The 24613-nt window shown below is 44.5% G+C and overlaps 1 protein-coding gene and 1 long non-coding RNA gene across 4 annotated transcripts in view; one reads left to right on the forward strand and one right to left on the reverse strand.

Annotated features, from left to right (window-relative positions):
• ATOX1 (antioxidant 1 copper chaperone) overlaps positions 1–21122 on the forward strand; it is a 32843-nt gene extending 11721 nt beyond the window's left edge. The window contains exons 3-4 of one of the 2 annotated variants that reach the window (XM_043464911.1): positions 422–590; positions 19187–21122. In XM_043464911.1, coding sequence (XP_043320846.1) covers positions 422–546 — 125 coding nt within the window. In that variant the 3' untranslated portion in view covers positions 547–590; positions 19187–21122. Of the gene's footprint in view, positions 1–421; positions 591–3918; positions 4059–19186 lie in introns of those variants that run through there. The other variant, XM_043464910.1, reaches the window with a different exon arrangement.
• The window catches only part of LOC122439672, a 51872-nt gene that overhangs the window by 14308 nt on the left and 12951 nt on the right, over positions 1–24613 (reverse strand). For both annotated transcript variants that reach the window (XR_006268959.1, XR_006268958.1), the window contains exon 2: positions 7313–7488. This is a non-coding gene — a long non-coding RNA (uncharacterized LOC122439672). The remainder of the gene's footprint in view (positions 1–7312; positions 7489–24613) is intronic.

Consider the following 24613-nt stretch of genomic DNA (forward strand, 5'->3'; position numbering starts at 1 on the left):
CAGGCTGCAACACATGCATTCGCAAGAAAGTCAGACACAAAAGTGAAAGTCACTCAATCATGTCCAATTCTGTGACCCCACGGACCAAACAATGCGTGGAATTCTCCAGGCCAGAATACTGGAGTGGGTAGCCTCTCCCTTCTCCAGAGGATCTTCCCAACCCAGGGATCAAACCCAGGTCTTCCGCATTGCAGGCAGATTCTTTGCCAGCTGAGTCACCAGGAAAGCCACAACAACACAAAACAATCTACGGAAGATCATGGGGCAGAGGCCATGCAGCTCACAGTTCTTAAACCATGGGCTCTCTGGCCCTTTTCAGAAGTTTGCCAATCCCTGGTCTAGAGGAGAGGGAAAGGGTGGGGTGAACAATTCAGGAGCCTGACTGGGTACATGTCTGTCCTCCCCACCCCACTTCCTGCAGGAGTTCAATTTGACATTGACCTGCCCAACAAAAAGGTCTGCATCAACTCTGAGCACAGCGTGGACACTTTGCTGGAGACCCTGGGGAAAACAGGAAAGGCTGTCTCCTACCTCGGCCCCAAGTAGAGAGGCCCCGTCCGGCAGCCTGCAGGATGGACCAACATGGGCAGGTGGGTGAAGGCCCCAACACGGCCACCAAATATGTCATTACCCAGTGCAAACCACAAGCTCAGGGACTCCTTCCAGTCTCCCGCAAGCAGACAGAGCACTGCTTGATGTATCCCGGGGACCCCGCTATGACTTTGGGCTATAGTTCATGATCAACAGGGTTTAAATGTAAGCATCTGGCCCTGGGCAGTGTGTCTTTTACTTTGATAATATAACGGTCCCTTCAGAGACGATACTTACTCCCTGAACTTTGTTCACTGACCAGGTAAGTGAATTCACCTTGGCTTCCATCCCCACTTGGAACTGTTGTCAGCTTCCTGAGCATGGGCTTTGCCCAGACTGGTGCAAAAACAGTGTGATCAGGTTGGTAGCTTCTTAAAGCCTACCATATAACCCAGCCATTCCTTGCCTAGTATTTACTCAAGAGAAATGAGAAGCACTGTCCATATGAAGGCTTGTAAATACTGATAGTGGCTTTACTTGTAATAGCCAAAAGCTGGAAACAACCCAGCATCCATCACTAAGTAAACAAACTGTGGTATAGCCATATAATTGAATACTATTGTCCATGCAACAACTTCAGTGAATCTCATGTATAAAAGAAGTGAGTGAAAGAAACCAAGAAAAGGGAACATACTGTATGTTTTCATTTATAGAAAATTATTTAAAAAAAAAGAAAACTTGTCTGGTGAGGGTATGTGGGTGTATTCATCTGAGAAGTTACAGATCATCACATTGTACACTAAAATACGTGTATAACATGACAGTATATACCCCCAATAAAGTCGTTAAAGGTGAAAAACAACAAAAACAAAATAGCAGTGTGTTTAAGCTGGCTGTTCCCTTTGATGTTACATAATCAAAGAAAGGCAGGTGGCACTGTGCCAGCACCCTTCACTGTGGAGCCGGGGCAGACTTTAGTCATCCATGCAGCGTTCCTTCCCTCTGTGCGCAGTCTCAGTCTCAGAACCCTTCAGAGCACAGCCCTCCCGGTGGTCACTGCCCCTGAGTGCCTTTAATGTGTGGATGACAACAATCACAATGTCCCTGATGTTGGCCAGGGCTCTCACTGTAATTAGGAAACATGAGACCTGGAGAAGGGCAGTGACTTGACCGAAGCTTCACACAGATGAGTGCCAGGAGCAGGCTGCAAGTCAGGTGTCCAACTGTCCAGCGGCTGTTCGGCCGCAGCCTCCTTCCTAAAGGTGGGTGTTGGAATCTGAGCCGTGGGGATGTCCTGTGTATCTGGTGACATCACATGCAGATCACAAGATGTCAGGTGTGTCTGTCTTCCTCTTCCCCTTTCTGCCCATGGATACAACCGTGTTCAGGAATGAGCCCAGGATGAATAATCAGTATTCCAGGAGTCTAGTCTTAGTTCTGCCCTCAGTTCACACTCTGACTTTGGACATTTGTCTTTTATTCCTGAGATCTAGTCCTCTGTCCTGTAAAATGGGGCTGTAACCTCTACCTTGCTTTACTGCCTTGTGGGGGTTGCTATGACGTCCCTCTGAATATGAAGGATGATCTTTAAAAGGAGAGTAATGTTTCCACAATACCAGTGTTCATCATGGTGGTTCTTGTGTCCCTGGGATTCTGGGAGGATGGGTGGGACCCTGGGTCCCTCCATCTAACCTAAGTAGCCCTATTTTATGTTGGGTATAAGATTGTGTTTATAGAAGTCCCAATGACAAGGATGGATGGAGGAAAGGAAAAGTTACTCAGTGGCTCCACACATGGGGGAGCCCCAGTGTAGACACACTGAACTGGAAACTCCTGACTTGAGCATGTAAATTTTAACTGAAAAATTAATACCTGGACTTCCCTGGTGGTCCAGTGGTTCAGTGGCTAACATTCTGCACTCCCAATGCAGGGGGCCCAAGTTCAATCCCTGGCCAGGGAACTAGATCCCACATGCTGCAACCAAGACTCAACACAGCCTAATGAATTTAAAAATATATATATATTTTATAAAATATATAATATTATAAAATATAAAATTATATGTTTATTATTTTATATTTTATTATAAAGTTTATTATACTTATATATTTTATTATTTTATTAAATATATTGTAAAATATAAATTATAAAATATACAATATATTTTTATAAAATATATAAAAAATTATATATATATATATATATATAAAAGTAATACCAGCCTGTTGTAAACCATGTATAGCTTAATGTGTGTTTTTTCTCATAGTAGGCTCTTCTTTTCAAATTGAGATGAAGTTCACACAACATTCAGCTAACCATTGTCACATGTACCACTCGTGGGCCTTTATAGTGTGTTCACTTGTTGTACCTCCACTCTCATTTCAAAACTTCGTCACACTGGGAAGACTCCCTGTACCCATTTAAGCTCACACTCAATCCCCACTGCCTCCTCTCTCCATCCCCTGGCAACCACAAATCTGCTTTCTGCCCTTCTGGACTCACCTATTCTGGATGTTTCCCATAAAAGGAAACATTACATGACCTTTTGTGTCTGGCTTCTTTCACTCAGCATAATGTTTTCAGGATTCACTTGAGCTTAGCATGTATCAGTACTTCATTCCTTTCAATGGCTAGATAGTTCTCATAGTAGTTTTCATTAATTTATCTATTTTAGCTTTTTTTTTTAATTATAGGAAGTGTCAAAACTATGCGAGTAGAGTCGTAAAATGAATCTCCACATGCCCATCACCCAGATCCAACACTTAATTAGTCATTGCCATCATTTCATCCGTGGCCCACTCTCACCAGCCCCGTACTCACAGCAAACTCAGGCATCATGGAGTTCGGTCTGCACTTGTCAGTGACGATGTGTAGCATGAAGAGGCTCCTGGGGGTTCATAGGCACAGCACTGGGTGAGAATTGCTGATCAAGCCAGTTTTACTCCCACACACCAGGCAGCATCTGTCTCTGAGTCTGTTTTAAGAGGCTCCCCAGTGACTGATTCGAAGCCAGGTTCAGGAACCAGAGGATGAATGTTTATCACTTATGAGGTCTCCTTGATCATCTGGCTCTTAGCAAATTTGTTTGCTCATGGCTTTTTTTTTTGTTGCCATCCCAGTATAAGTTGAAACAAGACAGAGGAAGTGCTCCAGCAGCCCTGGGAGAGCCCTAGAAGAGGGCCTCTGCAGTGATCGGCTTAGCAAGGTCAAGGTGTTCTTGTAGGAGCGGCATGCAGGGCTGGACATGGGGTTCAGTCCCACTCGGCACCTGGGCTTCCCACTTCACCCCCTGCAGCTGCCTCCTGGTGAATCTTTACTGCTTCTGTAATGTCTCCATGTGCACAGCAGATGGCGCCAGTGTTCCACCTCACTTCTCATTTCTTCCAGGACGCTGATCCTCTCCTGCCTTCCAGACAGACCTAGGACCTGGCAATCCCGCTCAGCAGTGGTAGTTCCTGCGGAGACCCTCATTTACCCTGCTCCTCTGTAGCTCCCCTGCAATAAAGTCAAGGGGATTTTGCTGGTGATACTGTGTCTTGCCTGGTCTTGTCACTTGCTTACGTGCTGTGCTGTGCTGTGGTGCTCTCGTGTTGCTGTGAAGGAAATAACGACAGTGCTTCCTTGGGTTGGCGTTCTTAACAGCTCCCAGGTCCAGTGGACTCTGAACCTTGGCTGTGTGAGCTTTTGCAGATCACTTGCCCTCTCTGGGCTCACTTTTCCTCATCTATAAGTGAAGGTGTTGGGTTAGGTTGGTGATCCTCTTTCTTTTCACTACTTTCTTAGACTCTGTATATTGAAAAACTTTTGTCTGTCAAGTGAATGCATTTAAGGGACGTAAAATTGTATGGTAATGGGAATAATAATGGGAAGATGTGCTTGTGTATCAGAATAATGGGAAGAGAGAGATTGTCTGGGATAGAGTCCAAGCTCCACATCTCCCAGCTGGGCCACATAATCTCTTGGTGTCCACAGGCATAAAATGTGGTAACAGCATCTCTTGCAAATGGTGGTTGTGGGGATTAAATGGGATGACTCGTGTAAATCACTTAGAGAGTGCTTGCCAGTTAGAAATCACTCAGTGAACATTCTCTATCCACGTACACTTTTTTGGTGTGTATTTAATTAATCAAGTATCTACAGAGATGGCAATTAGAATCCCAGTCAGCCTAAAAGTTAGTGCCTACAGAGTTGATTCAGTTATATCAAAACAAAGGGAATGTTTTCACTTGTATAGCTTTATTTACTTTTTAAAAATACTTTCAAGCAGCAGCTCTCAAACTGTTTCATCTCAGGACCCTTTAACACTTGAAAATTTCTGAGTGTCTCAAAGAGTTTATGGTTATGTGGGTTAGAAATTAAAACAGGAATGTTTGAAACACAGGAATACATAAGCACATCTCCCATGAGCCATTGGGGCGAGATGAGGTCATCGCACAGAATTTAGATACTGGAAACTTCACTGCATGATTTTAAGAGAAAGGGGGGGAAAAGACATCTTGTGGGAGCAGTTTTGACCTGGCATTCCTACTGAAAGGTCTTGGGAACCACATCACTGCTTTGATCAGTGACCTGAGATGAGACCTGGGTCTGCCTGTGGCCACCTGTGACCTTGGACCAGTCACCTCTCTTCCAGACGCAGTTTCCTCATCGGTACAGTACACAATATCGGCACCTCAGAGGCCTTAAGTACGACTCTGCCAGCCCTAAACCTGTGCTAGTGTAACTCTGGCCCCGTTATGAAGTACGAAAGCAAGTCTCAGCCATTTCTGCCTTTGTGGTCCCTCAGGGGCACAGGGCTTCTGCCAGCCTTCACGGTATCTAGGTATCTTGGCCACAAGATGGCACTATTCTTTGGCTTTGACCATCCATGGAGATGTTGAAGACCATTTCTGTGGAATCTGGGAGTGCAAACTTGAGTTTTTCCATTTTCACAGCTTCCCAGGAGACCTGGTTGATGCTGGCTGGACCACTGGGAATGCCCAAGGATGGAGACACGGGTGCCTCTTGGGGCGAGTGGTCCTTGGAGGAGTTTCTTTCCTTTGATTTTTCTCCACCCCACCACTCCCTGCTGGAATCCAGGTTTCCAGCTGAGGTCCTAGGTTTCACTCTTCAATGCCCCAAGCAGCTGGAGCCAATAAGATCCCACAGCAGGGTATGTGTGTGTGTTGAAGGGGAGCAAATGTATCCACATGTCACTCTGGTGCTCGCCCCAGTGCCTGACCCCAGCCCACCTGCTCAGCCTTCCCAGCCCTCTCTGCAGCCAGCTGCATCTCCCAGCTGCCTTGCTTTTTGTTCACGCTACCTCAAGATGGAATGATCTCGCCCGCCTCCCCACCACCGCCTGTCTCCACGTACAAATTCCTTTCCCTCCCTTGCATACCACAGCCTCCATGAAACCTCCACAACTGGAAGTAATTTATCTCTCCTCTTGGCCCTCCCAGCATTTATCCTCCTAGCTTCAGGGCTGAGGCAAAGCTTTTCATCCACGTGTCTTTCCTGTCCTCAACGATCAGGCCACACATCTGTTCCCTCAGTGCAGAAAGCAGGCACAGTGGGGATATTTGATGGATATGTAATGAATGGCTGCTATTTGGGGGCTGTTTATTGTGCATCCTGCCCTTATATTTATGTCATTCATTTTTTTAAAAATTTATTTATCTTTTAATTGAAGGATAATTGCCTTACAGAATTTTGTTTTCTGTCAAACATTAGCATGAATGAGTCATAGATGTACATATGTCCCCTCCCTTTTGAACCTCCCTCCCTTGTCCCTTCCCGTCCCACCCCTCTAGGTCAATACAGAGCCCCTGTTTGAGTTCCCTGAGCCAAACAGCAAATTCCCATTGGCCATCTATTTTACATATGGTAATGTAAGTTTTCATGTTACTCTTCCCATACATCTCACCCTCTCCTCCTGTCTCCCAGTGTTCATAAGACTGTTCTCTGTGTCTCCACTGCTGCCCTGTAAATAAATTCATCTGTATCATCTTTCTAGATTCCATATATATGTGTTAGTTTATGATATTTATCTTTCTCTTTCTGACTTACTTCATTCTGTATGATAGTCTCTAGGTTCATCCACCTCATTAGATCTGACTCAAATGTGTTCCTTTTTATGGCTGAGTAATAGTCCATTGTGTATATACCCCACAACTTCTTTATCCATTCATCTGTCAATGGACATCTAGGTTGCTTCCATGTCCTACCTATTGTAAATAGTACTACAATAAACATTGGGGTACATGTGTCTTTTTCAATTTTGGATTCCTCGAGGTATATGCGTAGGAGTGGGATTGCTGGGTCATAAGGTGGTTTTATTCCTAGTTTCTTAAGGAATCTCCATACCATCTTCCATAGTGGCTGTATCAATTTACATTCCCACCAACGGTGCAAGAAGGTTCCCTTTTCTACCCACCCTCTCCAGCATTTATTGTTTGTAGACTTTTTGATGATGGCTATTTTGACTGGTATGAGGTGATACCTTATTGTAGTTTTGATTTGCATTTCTCTAATAATATGACATTGATTTTTATCCAGTCCCTGTAAGACAGTGGACCAGGACAGACTCAGATATGGTAGATGTGTAGGAGGCATTCTTTGAGTTAATCTTACAGAGGCAGAAATTACCTGGTCTGATCCTTTTAGCAGGTTTATATTATTGTAAAAGGTCCCTGTGTGAATACAGCAGACTGAATCCCCTCTTGGGGCTCACTATTCCAGGCTCCCTTCACCTTTGCCTCTGTCCACCTTCCCTCCGTGTCCTCCATAGCCAAAGCCTTACCTTGTCCAGTGCTGACATCCCCAGGGCTGGAGAGAAGCCACACAGGTCGAAGGGTGCTGGAGGCAGAGCCCCAGCAGATTCCAGTGGCTGGACATAGGAGAGGGTAGCAGAGGGTCCACAGAGGGAACCCCTTGACTCTGAGCGAGCTTGAACAAGTCATCTCCTGTCCGTGCCTCCTGTTAAGTAAAGTTTTTGATTTTTTTTTAACAACTTTAACAAGGTATAACTTCATTTGATAAACAGCACACAACTTAAACCTATATATAATATTAATGGATATATGGAAATGTTCATGAAACCATCACCACAATCAAGAGAGTTATGTTTTCACCTGGGAAACTCTCATCAGAACCCTTGGTGATCCTTCCACCCCTCCCTCCACCCCGAAAGCAACCACCGATCTGCTATCTGCCACTATCAGTCAGCTTTCAGTTCCTAGACTTTTATATAAATACAGTCATACAGAATGGACTCATTTCTATCTGGCTTTTTCCCACTCACCACAGTGACTTTGAAATTCACTCATGTTATTGAGGTCTCAGTAGTTTATTTCTTCCTATCACTGAGTAATATGCCATTGCACAGCCATACCACAAAGTATTATTCATGCAACCGTTGATGGACCCTGGACTTGTTTCCAGTTTTTTAAACTACTCTCTGTTGCTGGTCAGGTTCCACGATGGCTCCACAGGGCACAGGAATCAAACCAAGGCAAATGCCAAACCAAGGCAGCTTAACATACGGTTTTAGCTACCCAGCTCCCTCCTCCAGCCCAGAGGGATTGAGCCACACTCTGGACTTGAACAGACCTGGGTTCAAGTTCTACCTCCACTACTTACTAACTGCATGGCCTTGAGGGGAAAGTAACGGATTTTTCTGTGCAACTCACTTCCTCATCTGTAGAATGGGGACCATGATATATCTACCTCAGCTGGCTATTGTGAGATTATATAAGGTGGCTTATGTAAGATTCTGAGACTGAAATAAAAATGCCTAATGCCTGATGGTGGCATTCCACAAATCAAGTCTTTTGAACAAAATGTTTCACCATGATACAATTTGAAGTTTGCAAACTAGAATTTGCAGATCTACAGATCTGGGTCCTTTCAACCCTACAGACTATGAGAAGGAAAAATGGACCCTCAAGCTTCGCGCTGAGTGGGAGGAGAGCGGTGGTTGTTCAGGTCACAGCCCTCTCCGTGGCATTCTCTAATTAGGGATGGTCTCTTCAAAAACACAAGCCTGTAATTTCTGGGGAGTGTCCCGCAGAGCTGCTTTTAGATTTCCGTGTCTTTAGGGGCTGTGGTCACTTAGTTTAAGTGGATGAGAGAGAGCTTGGGGAGCTTATCTGCTCCCCAAGAAGAGAAAGGTCTGCAGATCTCATGACTGCCGGTCAAAACTTTGAAAGAGAGTATCAAAGCCTCCGGAAACAAGGATGCTATCCCCCACTGGTCTGCTCATCCTGGATTCCTAGCATCCTAGTCCTTTTAGGACTAAAAATCCCCAGACAGCTGGAAGCCAGCTGGATCTCAGATGAGAATGCAGGCTCTGCAGACAACAGATGGGTTCAGTGCCAGCCTGGCTGTTTCCCAGTGGCATGAGCTTGGGCAGGTTGCTTAACTGTCCTCAGGATCTCAGTTTTCTCATCTGTAAAATAATAACTATGCCTTTTTCTCACAGTGAAATGAGATGAGGCATGCACACAGCGGGTGCTCAGCCTGGCTACTGTTACCATCATTGCAGGGTTTGGGGGAAGAAGACCTGGCTGGTTGTCCAGTCCAATGTCCACACACACCCTCACCCTGCCTCCCCCCGACGGTGGGGCCCCAAGTCTTGGCCTGCACACCAGCCCTGAGAGAGAGCTCTACAAGCAACTGGCTCAACTCCGGACAGCTCTGGGCGGCGGGGAAATTCTGGTGTTGAGCCCACACGCACCTCCCTGGCACTTCTCACAATGGAGGCTAGGTTTATCATGACACTCAGGCATCAGTCCAGCCCCTCCCCATGATGGTGCCTCAGAGGCAGAACACACTCCCTTACCCATTCCTACTCCCGTCTCTGGCCCACCCCCTCAGCTCTTCCTCGGGCATACAGCTGGAGTCATCAGACCACGTGGTCACCAGCCTCCTTGTTAATGCCCCCCGCTTTTTTTTTAGCTATACCTCAGGGCATGTAGGATCTTAGTTCCCTGACAAGGGATCGAACCTGTGCCCCCTACAGTGGAAGCATGGAGTCTTAACCACTGAATGTCCAGGGAAGTCCTCGCTGATAGTGGAAGCTGAGAAAACACAAGAGGGCCAAGCAGCCCTGGGCCCCTACTGCTCCCAGGCCTCCTCATATGGTTCCTGGCACCCGGCACATGGGTGAGTGGATCCCCCACCCCAATCCAGTTTACATTTCGGGAAGTGTGTTCTGAATCCTGTGGCTCCATAAAAGGCCTGAGGCTACCTGGTCAGGCCGCTGCCCGTCTCAGGCCTGACCCCTCCCCTGCTCAGCCACTGCCCCTCCCAGGGTCCAGTTTGGAAACCATCCTCCCTTAAGCAGCCACTTGCGGGTACCTAACTCTTTTTTTTTTTTTTCTTTCTGGTCTAAACAGAAGCTGTGGTTCCCTCTGTGTTCCTAGCAATTAGAGAGGCCAGAAAAGCCACTGAGATGGTAGGAAGGGCTAGAAGGAGAGGTGGAAGGTTAGAGGCTGGGGGAGAAACGCAGAACCTCTAAGAGCTTCAGGTGCCCTCCAGCTCCCCAGACCCTTCCACCATCACCTCCTGCCTCTGCCTCTTCCTCAGACCAAACTCCAGAGGTAGCAGAGGCCTTGAGGAATTCTAGAATGTTAGAACTGGACAACTCTTTAGAAAGAAAAACTCCTACTGCCTCATGATGGAAGTATCTAAGTTATGATGGTGATACAGAATTAAAACCATTTTATTTATAAATCACTGCCTGCATTATAATCTCTACATGATGAAGAAAGTCTGTGTAACATTTTGGTGTATTTCTTTCTACTCCTTTTTGGTGCTTATGTAAATATTTATGTGCATGCATGCTCAGTCGCTCAGTATGTCCAACCCTTTGCGACTGTAGCCCACCAGGCTCCTCAGTCCACGGGATTCTCCAGGCAAGAATAGTGGAGTGGGTTTCCAAATCCTCCTCCAGTGGATCCTTCCAACCCAGGGACCGAACCCACATCTGATGCATCTCCTGCATTGCTGGCAGATTCTTTACCAGTGAGCTACCAGGGAAGCCCCATAAACATATATATATATATATATATATATATGTAAACATAAAAGGCAATATACTGTAGTGTTTCAAAGCTCAGGGTCTGGAATTAGACTACATGGGTTTAAATCCCAGCTCCATATCTTACTGGCAAATTATTTAACCCACCTAGGTCACTGTATCCTCATTAGTGAATCAGAGATCATTGCCTTTGTATCTCAGGGTCGTACTGAGAATTAAACAAGATAACCCATGTAAATTACTTAATATGGTGCCTTCTTTGTAGTAGGCACTCAATAAGCATTTTTTCAGTGATTTTCTTTATTTATTGCGGGGTGTTCTGAGCCTTCGTTGCTGTGTGGGCTTGTCTCTAGTTGTGCAGGGGCTTCTCTCCAGTTTCGGTGCACAGGTTTCTCATTGCAGTGGCTTCTCTTGTTGCGGAGCATGGGCTCCAGGATGCTGTGGGCTCAGCAGTTGCGGGTCCTGGGCTCTAGGGCACAGGCTCAGTAATTGCAGAGCTCAGGCTTAGTTGCTCTGCAGCATGTGGGATCTTCTTGGATCAGGGATGAAGCCCATGTCCCCTGCATTGGCAAGTGGATTCTTTACCACTGGGCCACCAGGGAGGCCCTCAATAAGCATTTTAATAATTTTATTGGTGCTGATGTTTTGTAACCTGCTTCTTTCACTAAATAGTTTCCATGGATACATTTTCACCTTGGATGTACTATCTGGGGCTGCTTCTTCACTACAATGGCTGAGTTGGATAGTTGCAACAGAGATTGTCCACAAAGTCTAAAATGTTTACTATCTTGCCTTTTGCAGAGAAATTGTATCAATCCATGGACTAGATCAGTATGTCAAACTGTGTTCTATGGAAACCCAAGGTTCCTACAGGTGCCTCAGGGGAAAGAGAAATAGATGGTGAAGTTCCAGGCCCCCAGCACCTTTCTATCAAGACTGATTCTCTTGGGACTTCCCTGGTGGTCCAGTGGTTAAGACTCCATGCTTACACTGCAGGAAGCATGGGTTCAATCCCTAGTTAGGGAACTAAGTTCCCACATGCTACTATGAAAACAAAAAATAAAATAAAAAAACGACTGATCCTCTTATTTGTTAAGATTAACCACCTCACACCAGTCAGATTGGCCATCATTAAGTCTATAGGCTTCCCTGGTGGTCTAGTGGTTAAGAATCTGCCTACCAATGTGGGGGTCACAGGTTCAATCCTTGGTCCCGGAACTAAGAACTCACACGCCATGGGGCAACTGAGTCCATGCACCACAACTACTGAAGCCCTAGAGCCCATGCTCCACAAGAGAACCCAATGCAATGAGAAACCTGTACATGGCAACTAGAGAATAGCCCGTGTGCAGAAACAAAGATCTGATGCAGCCAGCTATAAATAAATACTATTTTTAAAAAGTATACAAATGCTAGAGAGAGTGTGGAGAAAATGGAACCCTCCTACACTGTTGGTGGGAGTGTAGCTATGGAGAAAGTATGGCGGTTCCTCAAAAAATCAAGAGTTGCCATATGGTTCAGCAATCCCACTCCTGAGCATATACCCAGGCAAAACTATAATTCAAAAAGATACATGTTCCCTTATGTTCATAGCAGTATTATTCACAATTCACAGCCAAGACACATTCAAACAATCTAAATGTCTATAGACAGATGAATGGATGAAGAAGATGTGGTATGTATATATACACAACAGAAAATTACTCAGCCATGAAAAGAAATGAAACAATGCCATTTGCAGCAGCATAGATGAACCAAGAGATTATCACACTGAGCAAAATCAGAAATAGTAAGACAAATACCATATGCTATCACCTACATGTGGAATCTAAAATGAACAATATGTGTGAATAAAATGAACAATATCAAATGAATATATCTATGAAATAGAAACATAATCACAGATATATACAACAGATTTGTGGTTGCCAAGGGTGAGGGTAGGTGCAGGAGTGAGGGACTGGGAGTTTGGGATTAGCAGATGCAAACCACTGAACATAGAAAAAAAATAGGTAAACAACAAGGACTGACTGTATAGCTCGGGGAAGTATACTCAATATCTTATAATAACCTATAGTGGAAAAGAACCTGGAAAAGAAAATATATATCTATATAACTGAATCACTTTGCTGTGCACTTGAAACTAACACAACATTGTAAATTAATTGCATTTCAAACATAAATTGGCAAAAAAAAAGAAAAGCGTTCTGTGTGACAGTAAAGGAGAAAGACACAGGAAGCAAACTATAAATTTTTCTATACAACCATATACGGCAAAACATTAAGATTTGTTAAAGCCAGCAGGTACATACAAAGATGTTAACTTAATATTCTCTAAACTTTCTTTGTGTGCTTGTAATAGCTCATAAATTAAAAGAAAAAAGATGATATATAAACATGGAAAACACTGCCAACAGTTCAACAGGATATACAATGAAAAATGAACATCCAGTCATCTTAGATCTGTGGTTCTCTTCCTTGGGGACACTAAGTCACCAATTTCATAAGCATCTTTCAGGAATAGTCTGCAAACGCAAGCTTTAAGATCCAAAAGAGTAACTCCACTGGGAACAACCATCCTTACGTGCATGGACATCTGATCCATTCCCCATATGGGAAGCAGCCTGCACACCAAGGCCTTCCATTTGGAGAGTCTACCTTGTGACTTTGTACTTTGGACATTGACTGGAAACCACTTTTCTTTCTGTGTCAGTGGACCCCAGCCCATCTGGTGCATCTTTTCCAATTGGTGACTTTGTGGGCCTCCCTTGTTAACCAGAGTCAGCTTCTCTGGAGAATGACTGCTTATCTCTATGACATACCCTCCCAAGGACCCCTGGGGCTTCCCTGGTGGCTCAGTTGGTAAAGAATCTGCCTGCAGTGCAGGAGACCACCTGCAATGCAGGAGATACAGGTTCAATACTTGGGTCAGAAGATCCCCTGGAGAAGGGCATGGCAACCCATTCCAGTATTCTTGCCTGGAGAATCCCATTGACAGAGGAGCCTGGTGGGCTACAGTCTATGGGGTCACAAGAGTTGGACACGATTTAGTGACGACCACCAAACCACCAAGGACCCCTAGAATGAAGATTTCATATGCCAAGCAACCTGTATTTTAAGTCACCTGGGAAGCCTATATTTTAAGTCAGACCCTCCCAAATATATTCTCAAAACTTGGTAAGAATCAGTCCAGCCATTTTCTTACAATGGGGTACACAAATAGATAAGAAGTCATAAACTTCATTTTTATATTATACAGATAAATCCTTTACTGCTCTCTGACCCTGAACTTTAGGAAAAACAAGAGAGAAAACATATAAAATGGGAACATACTTAGCACAATGTTCTGTATTTTGGCTTTTGTTTTTTTTTTTTTTTTTTCATTTCACAGCATCTTACAATGATTCCACATTTCATATTAATCCACATAGTTTTGCCCTTCTATTTATAATACAAATATTGTTTCAATTTTATTTGTGAATATACTGGGGGCTAAAATTAGTAATGATCTTATTCTTTCTAAAACAGTGTTAACTTGCTAAGTATAGGAGAACAACTTCATCTCCTTACCTGAGATTTTTTTAGTTTTACCACTAACGTCCTGTGTCCTGGGAAACCCCTCAGTTCTGGGTGAACTGGGATGTTTGGTTGTCGTATTTAAGTACCATAAAAATATCAGACAAGTTTGAATAGGAATTGGTCCATTATAGCAATGTGCACGGTTATCTTCATTTCTGGCCCCAAGTTAAATTATCAACCAAACATTTTCCGCATGGAGGAAGGATTTTCCTAGCACTTTTGTTATTATCATTGGGAACTGCCTCATGTTGTTAGGGGGCTGCATAATATTCCATTGAATGACTTCACCATAATTTTATTAAACCCATCCCCTCCCAATGGCCATTTCATTTCTTTGCAGTGTTTTGCCGGAATAAACAAGCCTGCCATAAATGTCCTTATTTACCTGTTCTATAAACTGGTAAATTCTTCACAATAATTTGTTTTGAAAATAAGGTTTTCCTGCTAAAAACAAAACTCCAAAAGCCACAGGATTAAAGACTCTTTCATTTTGGGTCTCCTGCAAGTCTCTTTTTCTTCAGGTGACTGGGCTGATGAGTTAAAAATGGGTGGGCAGCCAAGGCCCCAGGAAGGAAGCCTAGGCAAAGGGAAGGCTTCCTGGGGGGTGGGGTGGGGGAGGGGGCAGGAGGGAGGAAAACAGCCCGGCGCTGTGGTTCCCAGCTTGGAGCTGGTGTTTATCAAGGCGGGTGGGAGAGGAGCTGGCCAGACTTGGAGGGGTCCAGTGTTGGCTGGGAAAAGGGCCGGGAGACTGGAGCCATTCAGCCGTGTTCTAAAAAGAGCAGGGAGAGGAAGGAAAAACAAGCCCAGACACACACTGGGTGGCTGCCGGCTGGCCAGGGATCTTGGTACAACAAGCCAGGTGCCAGGCGTTGAGGACAAGCCAGTGGGAACCCACTCCAGACTAGGCAGGTTGAGGTCAGTTCCACAACGGCTTTTTGGATTTGTTAGGAATGGGTTTTTACAGAATATGGAATAATTCTGTACTTTTCCAGAAAGATGAGCTACATGGGCCAGAAGGGTGCATTTCTAGCCATGTTGTATATGTGGTCCATGTGTATTAATGCATCCTTTATCCCTCAAAGGGGCTTGGCATCATTTACCATGGTGTTAGTGAAACACAAGAGCCAAAAGTCAAAAAAGTTTGGGAAATGCTAGGTCAGTCAAAATCAAGCAAAATTCTCTAGTCTGGGGATTCACAGAGCCTTCAATATACAAATACCATACTTCATGGGTTTTCCAAAAGGAGAGATTGTGCTGTTTCCAAAACTTGGAGTCCTCAGAACACAACCCTACCCCCAATCACGGAATATATAATAACATCTTTACTAAATGTTGATTGCTAATTTTAACCCATAGGATAAGGCAAAAGCCAATAAGCCTATCCTTAAACATCCAAAAATCTAGGAGAGAGAGGACTGTGGAGTCTGGCCAATATGAGATGCTGTCAGGTCCTACATGAAAGTACAATGGGCACTTTTCACAGTGTAACATAATTGACTTTCATGAGCACAAGGGATTCCCTGGAATTCTGACTTGGGAGTAGCCCCATGCAGGTCACAACATTTGACTGAATATGACGGAAGAGGTCAGGTTTGCTCCAGCCTACATCTGAATTCTATTGGTCCTAGAGACTCAGCAATACACTTAACCACAGTGCTCTCTGAGGACCTTTGTGTATCGGGGTGGGTGCACACAGAACCCTGGGAGAGATGCCCTATGCTGGGTTCTGAGAAATACTGAGATCACTTCATCCAATTAGCATCCCCATTACATGACTCTGTGTCTATGACTCCACCTTTGCTGATGCATCCTTCAAGGTTAAAATGCAAAGCCATCTGGGGAGAACCACTGGCAGCCTTTCTGCCCTAAGATCTGAGTGGAAAGAGCCAGGTTAGGTGCTGGTCAAGGATGAAATGCCCTATACTAAAGAGTCTATATTTGCAAATCTTTCCTATATTTGAGTAACTAGGTAAGGCTGATACCTTGTATCGAGGGTCCCTTCCCCTAGAAAGAATTAGAAAATGAAATGCTAAGGTGTCAGGGAAAGTCTTAGTTTTCTCTGCCACTAATTTGCTGATTGATATTAGGAAGTCCTTTCCCCTCTCTGAACTTCATGTTCTCCCTCTGTAAAACGAGGTGGTCACACTATTTCCGTTATTTTCTAACTTTTGACCAGAGGAAGACTTTGTACAAACAAAGTCTTAAACTTTATCCTGTATATTGGGTTGGCCTGAAAGTTCATTTGGATTTTTCCATAACATCTTAAGGATATTGTGCTTTTAGGAGCAAAGAGGTTGCTGTGATTGAGTCAGATCATATGGAGTTCTTCCGTATGACTGCAAAATTCTATTTCCTGACCTGAGTGATAGTTACAACTGGCAGTTTCCTTGGAGAAGGAAATGGCAACCCACTCCAATATTCTTACCTGGGAAATCCCATGGACAGAGGAGCCTGCAGGCTACAGTCCATGGGGTCACAAAAGAGTTGGACATGACTTAGAGAATAAATAAGCACTAACTCCAAAATAAAAGTGGCTTGGGAATTTCCTGGCAGTCCAATGGTTAGGACTCTTTGCTTTTATTGCCAAGGACCTGGGTTCAATCCCTAGTTGGGGAACTAAGATCCCACAAGCCGAGCACCAAAAAATAAAAAACAACAATAAGAAAATAAAATTGGCTTAAATATGACAGGGTAAAGTATCTGCCTATAATGCAGGTAGACCCAGGTTCAATCCCTGGGTCGGGAAGATCCCCTGGAGAAGGAAATGGCAACCCACTCCAGTACTCTTGTCTGGAAAATCCCATGGACAGAGGAGCCTTGCAGGCTACAGTCCATGGGGTCCCATAGTTGGACATGACTAAGTGACCACTTTAAAAATGACAGAGGTTTATAACTCTTCCATATAAATGAAGTCTGGAGAGAAACAGTCCAGGAACTCAATACAATCAAGTTAGAACTAAATGACCATCATGGCTGACTCTTTGCAACCCCATGAACTGTAGCCTGCCAGGCTCCTCTGCCCATGGGATTCTCCAGACAAGAATATTGGAGTGGGTTGTCATTCCCTTCTCCAAGGGATCTTCCCAATCCAGGGATGGAATCCAGATCTCCTGCATTACAGGCAGATTCTTTACCATCTGAGCCACAAACAGGCAGGTAAATGATCATCAAAGACCCAAGATCTTTTTTTTTTTTTTTCTCTGTTTTTGCCCATCATCTTCAGCATGAGATTTCTAAGTCCAAGGTAGCCAACTGAGCTTCAACATCATGTCCACACCACAGCCAGCGAGAAAAGGGAAGAAGAAGAGCATAGACCCTCACTTTAAAAAAACACCCAGAAGTAGCGCTCACAACCATTACTTATATCCCACTAACGAAAACATCATTACATGGCCTTACCTAGCTACAAGGAAGGCTGGGAAATGAAGTGTTTAACTTTGGTGGCCAGGGACCACCCCCTGCCCCCGCCCCACCCACACCAACTGCAGTTTCCACAACAAAGAGAAGAAGGAAGGGTAGGTTTAGGGGACAATATCAGTGGACTCTGCCACAACATACTAATGAATTTTCATTTCTGATGTGTTTAAAGTTATGGGTGACCAATATTGGTGTCTTCATTGTTTTTCAGTCACAGTTTTAAATACAGCTTGAAGTATACAAAAGGAGATGAATATTAACAGTTTGTGGAACTGGAGAAGCACCCACAGAACATGGCTTAAAAACCCCTGAACCAGAAACTCCCTAAGAGATTTTCCAGCACTGACATTCTAGAATTCAATGAAAGCCCTGCCCCGTTCCATGAGCTAACAGCGGGCTTTCTCTCTGGGGACTGGCAGGGCACTTCTTGTTACCTTCAGGACTGAGAATTGTACTGTTTGTTTCTTCTGAGTCAGCATGGCCCTGGCCAAATATCTTGAAAAGCTCTCTGTCATTCAGTAGCCTTCCCTCTTGGGCTGGGAGTTCCCTAGATGAGGTGTAGTTTACTGAGGCATTGATACCTCAGTGTTTCAAAGCCAGGACAGCTTCTTAGCAGGGAATGGCTCAGACTTTCCGCCAAGAGTTTCAGAGATCTTTAGAGTAGAGGGACCTATTTTTTGGTTCAGCTCTTTCATTATATCAGAGAAGGAAGAGCTGATCCAGAGAGGCTGAGAGACTTATTGAAAGTCATCAGCAACTTGATAGCAGGGCTGGGCACATACTGACTTGTCCTGATGCTTTCCATGAACTGTGATAGCTTGAATTTAATGTACACTTTCTATGTGCCAGTCTCTGAGCTAAGTACATTACTTGCTAATATAATCTCCTCTGGCACCAGAGGCTTTTAATCCATTCCAGAGACACAGGAGGGAAGGGGTGAGGTCATGGGCCTGAAAGACTTGGTATCTTAGAGAAGGTTCTAGAAAGACCCAGGGGCCAAGGTATTATTTCCTGATTCTGACCACATTTCTGAGAGGAATGTTGTGGGGTTTGGGACGGCTGGGCAGCCTGTTGCGAGGGTGGTGGATCTGGAGCAATGAAAGGGGATCAACATAGCTGACCTGCCTCTGTGAGAGCATAACCCTGGAAAATTCCAAAGCTTCGAGCAGCCTAGTCTGGGCAGAGCCACGATCCAAGAAAACAAAGTCCCACCATCACCAGTCATTTAAAAGCTCTATAATCTTTACTTTTATATCTCTAAGAGCATTATAAAGGATCTAGTTAATTAATCTAATTAGCTAATCCATTCCTGTCCCCTTCAAATTCTCTCATCTTCTCACTCCTACTGCTCGACTGCTAGGAAAATACAAAACCCTGCACCTGGCCATGTAAATTTTTGTCTCTTTCTTCCTACGCATGAGAAAAAGAAGAATTTTTTTTAGAACTTTTAACTTTGAAATCATCACAGATTCATAAGAAGCTGCAAAGGTAGTAGCAAGAGTACTCAGGGGTCCCTGTACTCTCTAGGCGATTCCCCTAGTGGTCACTCATTTAAGACTTTCATGTTACATCTTGCCGGCTCATCTAATCCTTGCAACAGCTCTAAGAGATGACTCTAACAACGATCATTTTTCACAGGAAGAAGCTGAGTCTCAAGAAATGAAATACAGTGCTCAAGATCCCCAGCAATTTGGTACAGAATCAGGACTTCGATTCAGACTGTAAAGTTGGCACGTGCTCACATGAAGTCTCTTGTTCTCCCTCCGACTTCGCCCTGACCCTCCCCAGGAAAGAGGAAAAGTCCAGAACAGAGAGGCCCAGCCCCCCAAAGAATGCAGTCCTTCACGTCTCAGGAGTGTGAGGGCCAACTGCAGTTTGCTAAAAGTTGGAGGAGCCTCCCCTACATAGCTTGACTGTAGAGTCATCAGAACTATGTGCATGACCCAGACAGTGGCCCCAGACGCCGTTTCAGTTCTTTTCCAAAGCCAGGACACGTTTTCTGCTCTCCTTCAGGCTGCCCTTTGCCCTCTCCCGGGACCTTCTTCCTCTCTCACCCTCCTGCTCACTGTTTCTGTGAAACCACAGGATGATTCTCCTCTGCCACGTAACAAACATCATCTGCTCTTGTCTTAAAGCTGTGACTGGGGCTCACGTTGTCTCAGAGATGTGAGAAGAGGTTAGCCACCCACTTGAGTAAACACAAGATCTCCTCAGAGCCAGAAATCTGACTTTTTCTCCTGAAAGTGACAGAGCCCCCAAGCCAAAGCGGCATAAGCCCCAAAGGGACTTGACAGGCCCCTGTGAGCCAAAAGGCCAGGAGCAGGGCTGTCTACCATGTAGGGACTGCAGGCTGCTGTGTGTCACAGACATTTGTATCCTAACACATTCATCTCAGTCTGTAAAGCAACCCGTTCCCTCTGGCAGCCTTCCTGGTACCTCTTGCTCCCCGGCTGCTCCCCTTCTCATCTCTCATGCCTGCAATCTGAGAAGACAGGGATAAAGAACAAAGGCTCCTTCCAATCACAAGTTTCCCCAGAACCTTCCGCGCACAGACCGGCCTACAAGTCATTGACCAGCCCTGGGTCACCTGGCCTCTCTCTTCACTGTAAGGAGGTCTAGGAAGCTTGGTGTGTTGGCTGGACGTGGGCAGAGAGCTCCCTGAGCAAAACAGAGGGTCTTCAGATTGAGCAGAAGAGCAGACAGATAGGGGAGGCTGCCCTGGGCTGGCTTAGGGACTCAGACCAATGTCCCAGGATGGCTCTCTGTCTCTCTCATGCTGGCTTCGTGTTCACATGGGCCTCCCAGTGTGATCTTCAAGAGGCTGCTTCCACTCTGGATCTCACGTCCACTCCTAGCCCAGCCCAGGAGGAAAACACCAGATCCTTTGCTATAGACCTGCCTTCCACCTCATGCTCCTCCGTGAAACAGTCAATATTATCATGGAGCCTGGAACACTAAGTAACTTAAGCAATTAAACCGGTCCAGTCCCCATCAAATTCTCTCCTCTCCTCATTCTTACTGCCCAACTGCTAGGAATTAGCCTAGTCACATCCTTTCTCTAAGCTGGACTGAGAATGCAGGAGAGGATGTCATTGCCCAAGAGGGAAATCAAGGTATGGTGCCCAAAGAATGGAAAATGGGTGCTGGTAGCCCCCCAAAATCCCATCAACTATCTACTGCTGAATCTTGGGCATCATCCTGTTCTGAGATTCTTAAATCACTGAAGGTATGTCCCGCCTCCCCAAATATTTGATTAAAATTTCATATTTTAGATCAGTGGTTCTCAAAGTGTGGCCCCAGGGTTCCAGGGGTCCCTTTAAGGGTCCACAAGTTCCAAACTATATGTTCATAATACACTAAGATGTTATTTGCCTCTTTCACTATCATTCTCTCCCAAGGATCCAGGGGAGTTTTCCAGACGTTACGTGATGTGTTGGCTCCAGATGTTGTTTTGCTCTGATACTTAACGGGATGTGTGTTTGTATATTCTTGTTCTTTAAAAAAGTCTTAGTGTTCATTTCTAACACAGTGAATATTGACAAATGCAACTAAATAAAACATTTATTCAAAGTCACAACAATTTTTTTTTTTTTGGCCATGCCACACATCTTGTGGGATCTCAGTTCCCCATCAGGGACTGAACCTGGGCCACGGCAGTGACAGCCCAAAGTCCTAACTACTAGGCCACCAGGAAACTCCCTCACAATAATTTTTAAGGCAATAAGAGGGTTCGAGACCAAAATTTGAGAATCATCCTTCATATTTTGGAGCAGCATATTCTGCTACCCATCAACTGTTTTAGATATTAGGCTCACTTGAACATCTTAAGGAACAACAGGCACACTTATAAGTGTTAGGTAACAAATTTTAACCCATTCAAGACCATCATCAGTTTAATTTTCTGTATCACAGTTTCAGCTGTAAGTATCAAAAACCAAATGAAAAAATAGCAATGCCTTAAATAACACAGAAATATGTTCTGCCCTCAAACAAACAAAATTTGGAGGCAAGTTATCAAGGGCTGGAGTTCTGGCTTCTGTCAGGGCATCCTGAGTGTGGGCTGGAAAAGAATTTCCAGACACACAGTATTTCAGATGGGAGTGAGTTTATTAAGGGCAGGGAGCAGAGATAATGAGGGTGCTGCAAATGCAGCAGGCTGATCTCCTGACAGGCCAGGGAGAGCCAACAGGATGCTGTTAGAACAGAGGGCTGGCTCAAGAGGCAGCTGAGGCTTTTTTCATAGGTTGCATGCTCAGTCACTTCAGTCCCCTCTGACTCTTTGTGACCCTATGAACTGTAGCCCACCAGGTTCCTCTGTCCACAGGATTCTTCAGGCAAGAATACTGGAGTGGGTTGCCATGCCCTCCTCTAGGAGATCTTCCTGACCCAGGGATCGAACCCACGTCTCTTATGTCTCCTGCATTGGCAGGCAGGTTCTTTACCACTAACGCCACCTGGAAAGCCCTTTCGCGGGTTGAAAAAGTGAAATTTAAGTCACTCAGTTGTGTCTGACTCTTTGCGATCCCGTGGACTGTAGCCCACCAGGCTCCTCCGTCCATGGGATTCTCCAAGCAAGAATACTGGAGTGGGTTGCCATTTCCTTCTCCAGGGGATCTTCCTGACCCAGGGATCAAACCCAGGTCTCCCGCTTTGCAGGCAGATGCTTTAACCTCTGAGCTGCAGGTTAGCAGCCAATTTTCATAGTCTCAAGACATAGATAATTCCTGCTGGAAGGGTGGCATTAGGTTAGGGTGCTATAGGGTAAGTACCAAGGTGGGCATTTTTGCCCAATTTGGGGTCAGGAAGCTTGCTGGTGATGATCAAGGGGGCTTTTGGCAACAGTTACAAAGGGTTACAAGGTTACAGAGGTAACCTTGGTTATGGTCTCCACTTCAATGGCCTTGGTGCAAGGCCTCGCACCTCTCTCCTTGGGATAGGACTCCACAGCTTCATGATTCACTCTATTTTGCTGCTCTGCCACACTCTACATGGGCTTTAAATGTCGTGTTCCAAAGTGGCTGCTTAAGCTCCACCCACCCCAATTGCATTCTGTCAGCAAGATATTTCCTCAAAATTGCATATGACACTACTATGTATGTTGTTAGGCCAGAACTTAGTTATATGACCACATCTATCTGCAAAGAATTTGAGGAAATTCAGTTTTTAAAAGTCTGTTCATCACACATGCAGTTAAAAATCAGTGTTTCTCTTTCTGAGAAAGAGAAGTCTACAAAATATCAGGGATTAGCTATCAACTTAAGTTTTTGTGTGTGTGTGTAGACTTTGGAATCAAGCCTCTCCTTTATCCTCTGTTTGTTTTTCAGTTGCTAAGTTGTGTCTGATTCTTTGTGACCCCACGGACCACAGTATGTTAGGCTTCCCTGTCCTTCACTATCTCCTGGAGTTTGCTCAGACTCATGTCCATTGAGTCAGTGATGCCATCCAAACATTCGTCCTCCGTCACCCCCTTTTCCTCCTGCCCTCTATCTTTCCCAGCATTAGGATCTTTACTGGTAAGTTGGCTCTTTGAATCAGGTGTCCAAAATATTGGAGCTTCAGCTTCAGTGCTTCCAGTAAATATTCAGGGTTGATTTCCTTTAGGATTGACTGGTTTGATCGCCTTGCTGTTCAAGGGATTCTCAAGAGTTATTCTCTGTTTAACTGCAAAATATTCTGTGTTTCAAAGTGAGCTGTTTAAAAACTGTGCCCATTTTCAACTATGTATCTATAAATTGATATTCTCTCAATATTATGGCATAAAAAATATATTATTCAATGAATCGGCCATGAGGCTGATTGAAGTCAATGATTGAAACCTAAATCCTAGTTTTAAGTTCTTGTGATCATCAGTGCCTGCTCTTCATGTTGACTGGCTTTCACAAACAGATAAGACAATGTTTATTTAGCTATTTATTTATTTTGGCCAAGCCACTGAGAAGGTTGCAGATCTTAGTTCTTTGACCAGGGATTGAACCTGGGCCCTTGGCTGTGAAAGTCCAGAGTCCTAACTACTGGACTTCTAGGAAATTCCCAAGATAATGTTTAAAATCAGAAAATAAACTTACACTGATAAAACACTACTGTTATTTGTTAATATATTGAAAGTCTGTGTATAATTTCATTTGGAATTGGGGATGTATTATTAAAGAATTGATAGCAATGATTTTCTGAAGGTCCTAGGCCAACAGATGTGTTTTGTTTGGTGACTACTTTGTTCATAGCATTTCAAATTTGAATGTCTTTTGTAGACCAGATACTTTCCAGTTCAGTAAGGCTCCATCCCTCCCTCTTGTGTTAAACTGGGCTATTTAACCAAATCTTAACATATGCCTGCAGGCATCTGAAATTTCTAACAGATCATACAGAAAGGGAAAGGTTTTGTCTCAAGTCCAATAAGCATTTGTTGAACTTGGGAAAAAGAAAGAAAGTAGGTGAGCAGTCTACAGAAAATAATCACTAAAGTATGAATTAAGTACAAGTTGCATAAAAGATGATGGCCTATGTTGAGGTCATATGTTGGAGAGTCTTGAACGAAAGTTGAGAAGTCTGGCCTTAACTACATTGGAAGATGGGAAACCACTGGATGCTAAATTTTCAAGGGTTTAGGATTGTTATGGAGGTACTGGGACATGCCTCTTTAAAACCAAGGGTAAAATGATCTATTCTTAAGATGAGACTAGGGCACGTTAAAGCAAGGCACATGAAAATGGCCTCTTGCTGTTGTTGTTCAGTTTCTAATTTGTGTCTGACTCTTTGCGACCCCCTGGACTGCAGCATGCCAGGCCTCCCGTTCCTTTACCATCTCCGGGAGTCTGCTCAAATTCACCTCCATTGAGTCAGTGGTGCATTTTTCCCCCATCTATTTGCCATGAAGTGATGAGACCGGCCTGGGGTTAGTGTTAATAGAGACAAAGGCTGGGTGTGTCTACCAAGGGAATTTGGAAAAGTCTTTTAGAAAAAAAAAAAAGGATCAGATCCGTCCTAGCCTCCTGGCTGTTCTTAATGGTCATTAGTATTCCAATGAACACTCATAGAAAAGAATTTGATTGGTTTCTTGAGTGTTCC

The sequence above is a fragment of the Cervus canadensis genome, chromosome 4 (assembly GCF_019320065.1).
Source record: "Cervus canadensis isolate Bull #8, Minnesota chromosome 4, ASM1932006v1, whole genome shotgun sequence".
Classification (NCBI taxonomy): domain Eukaryota; kingdom Metazoa; phylum Chordata; class Mammalia; order Artiodactyla; family Cervidae; genus Cervus; species Cervus canadensis.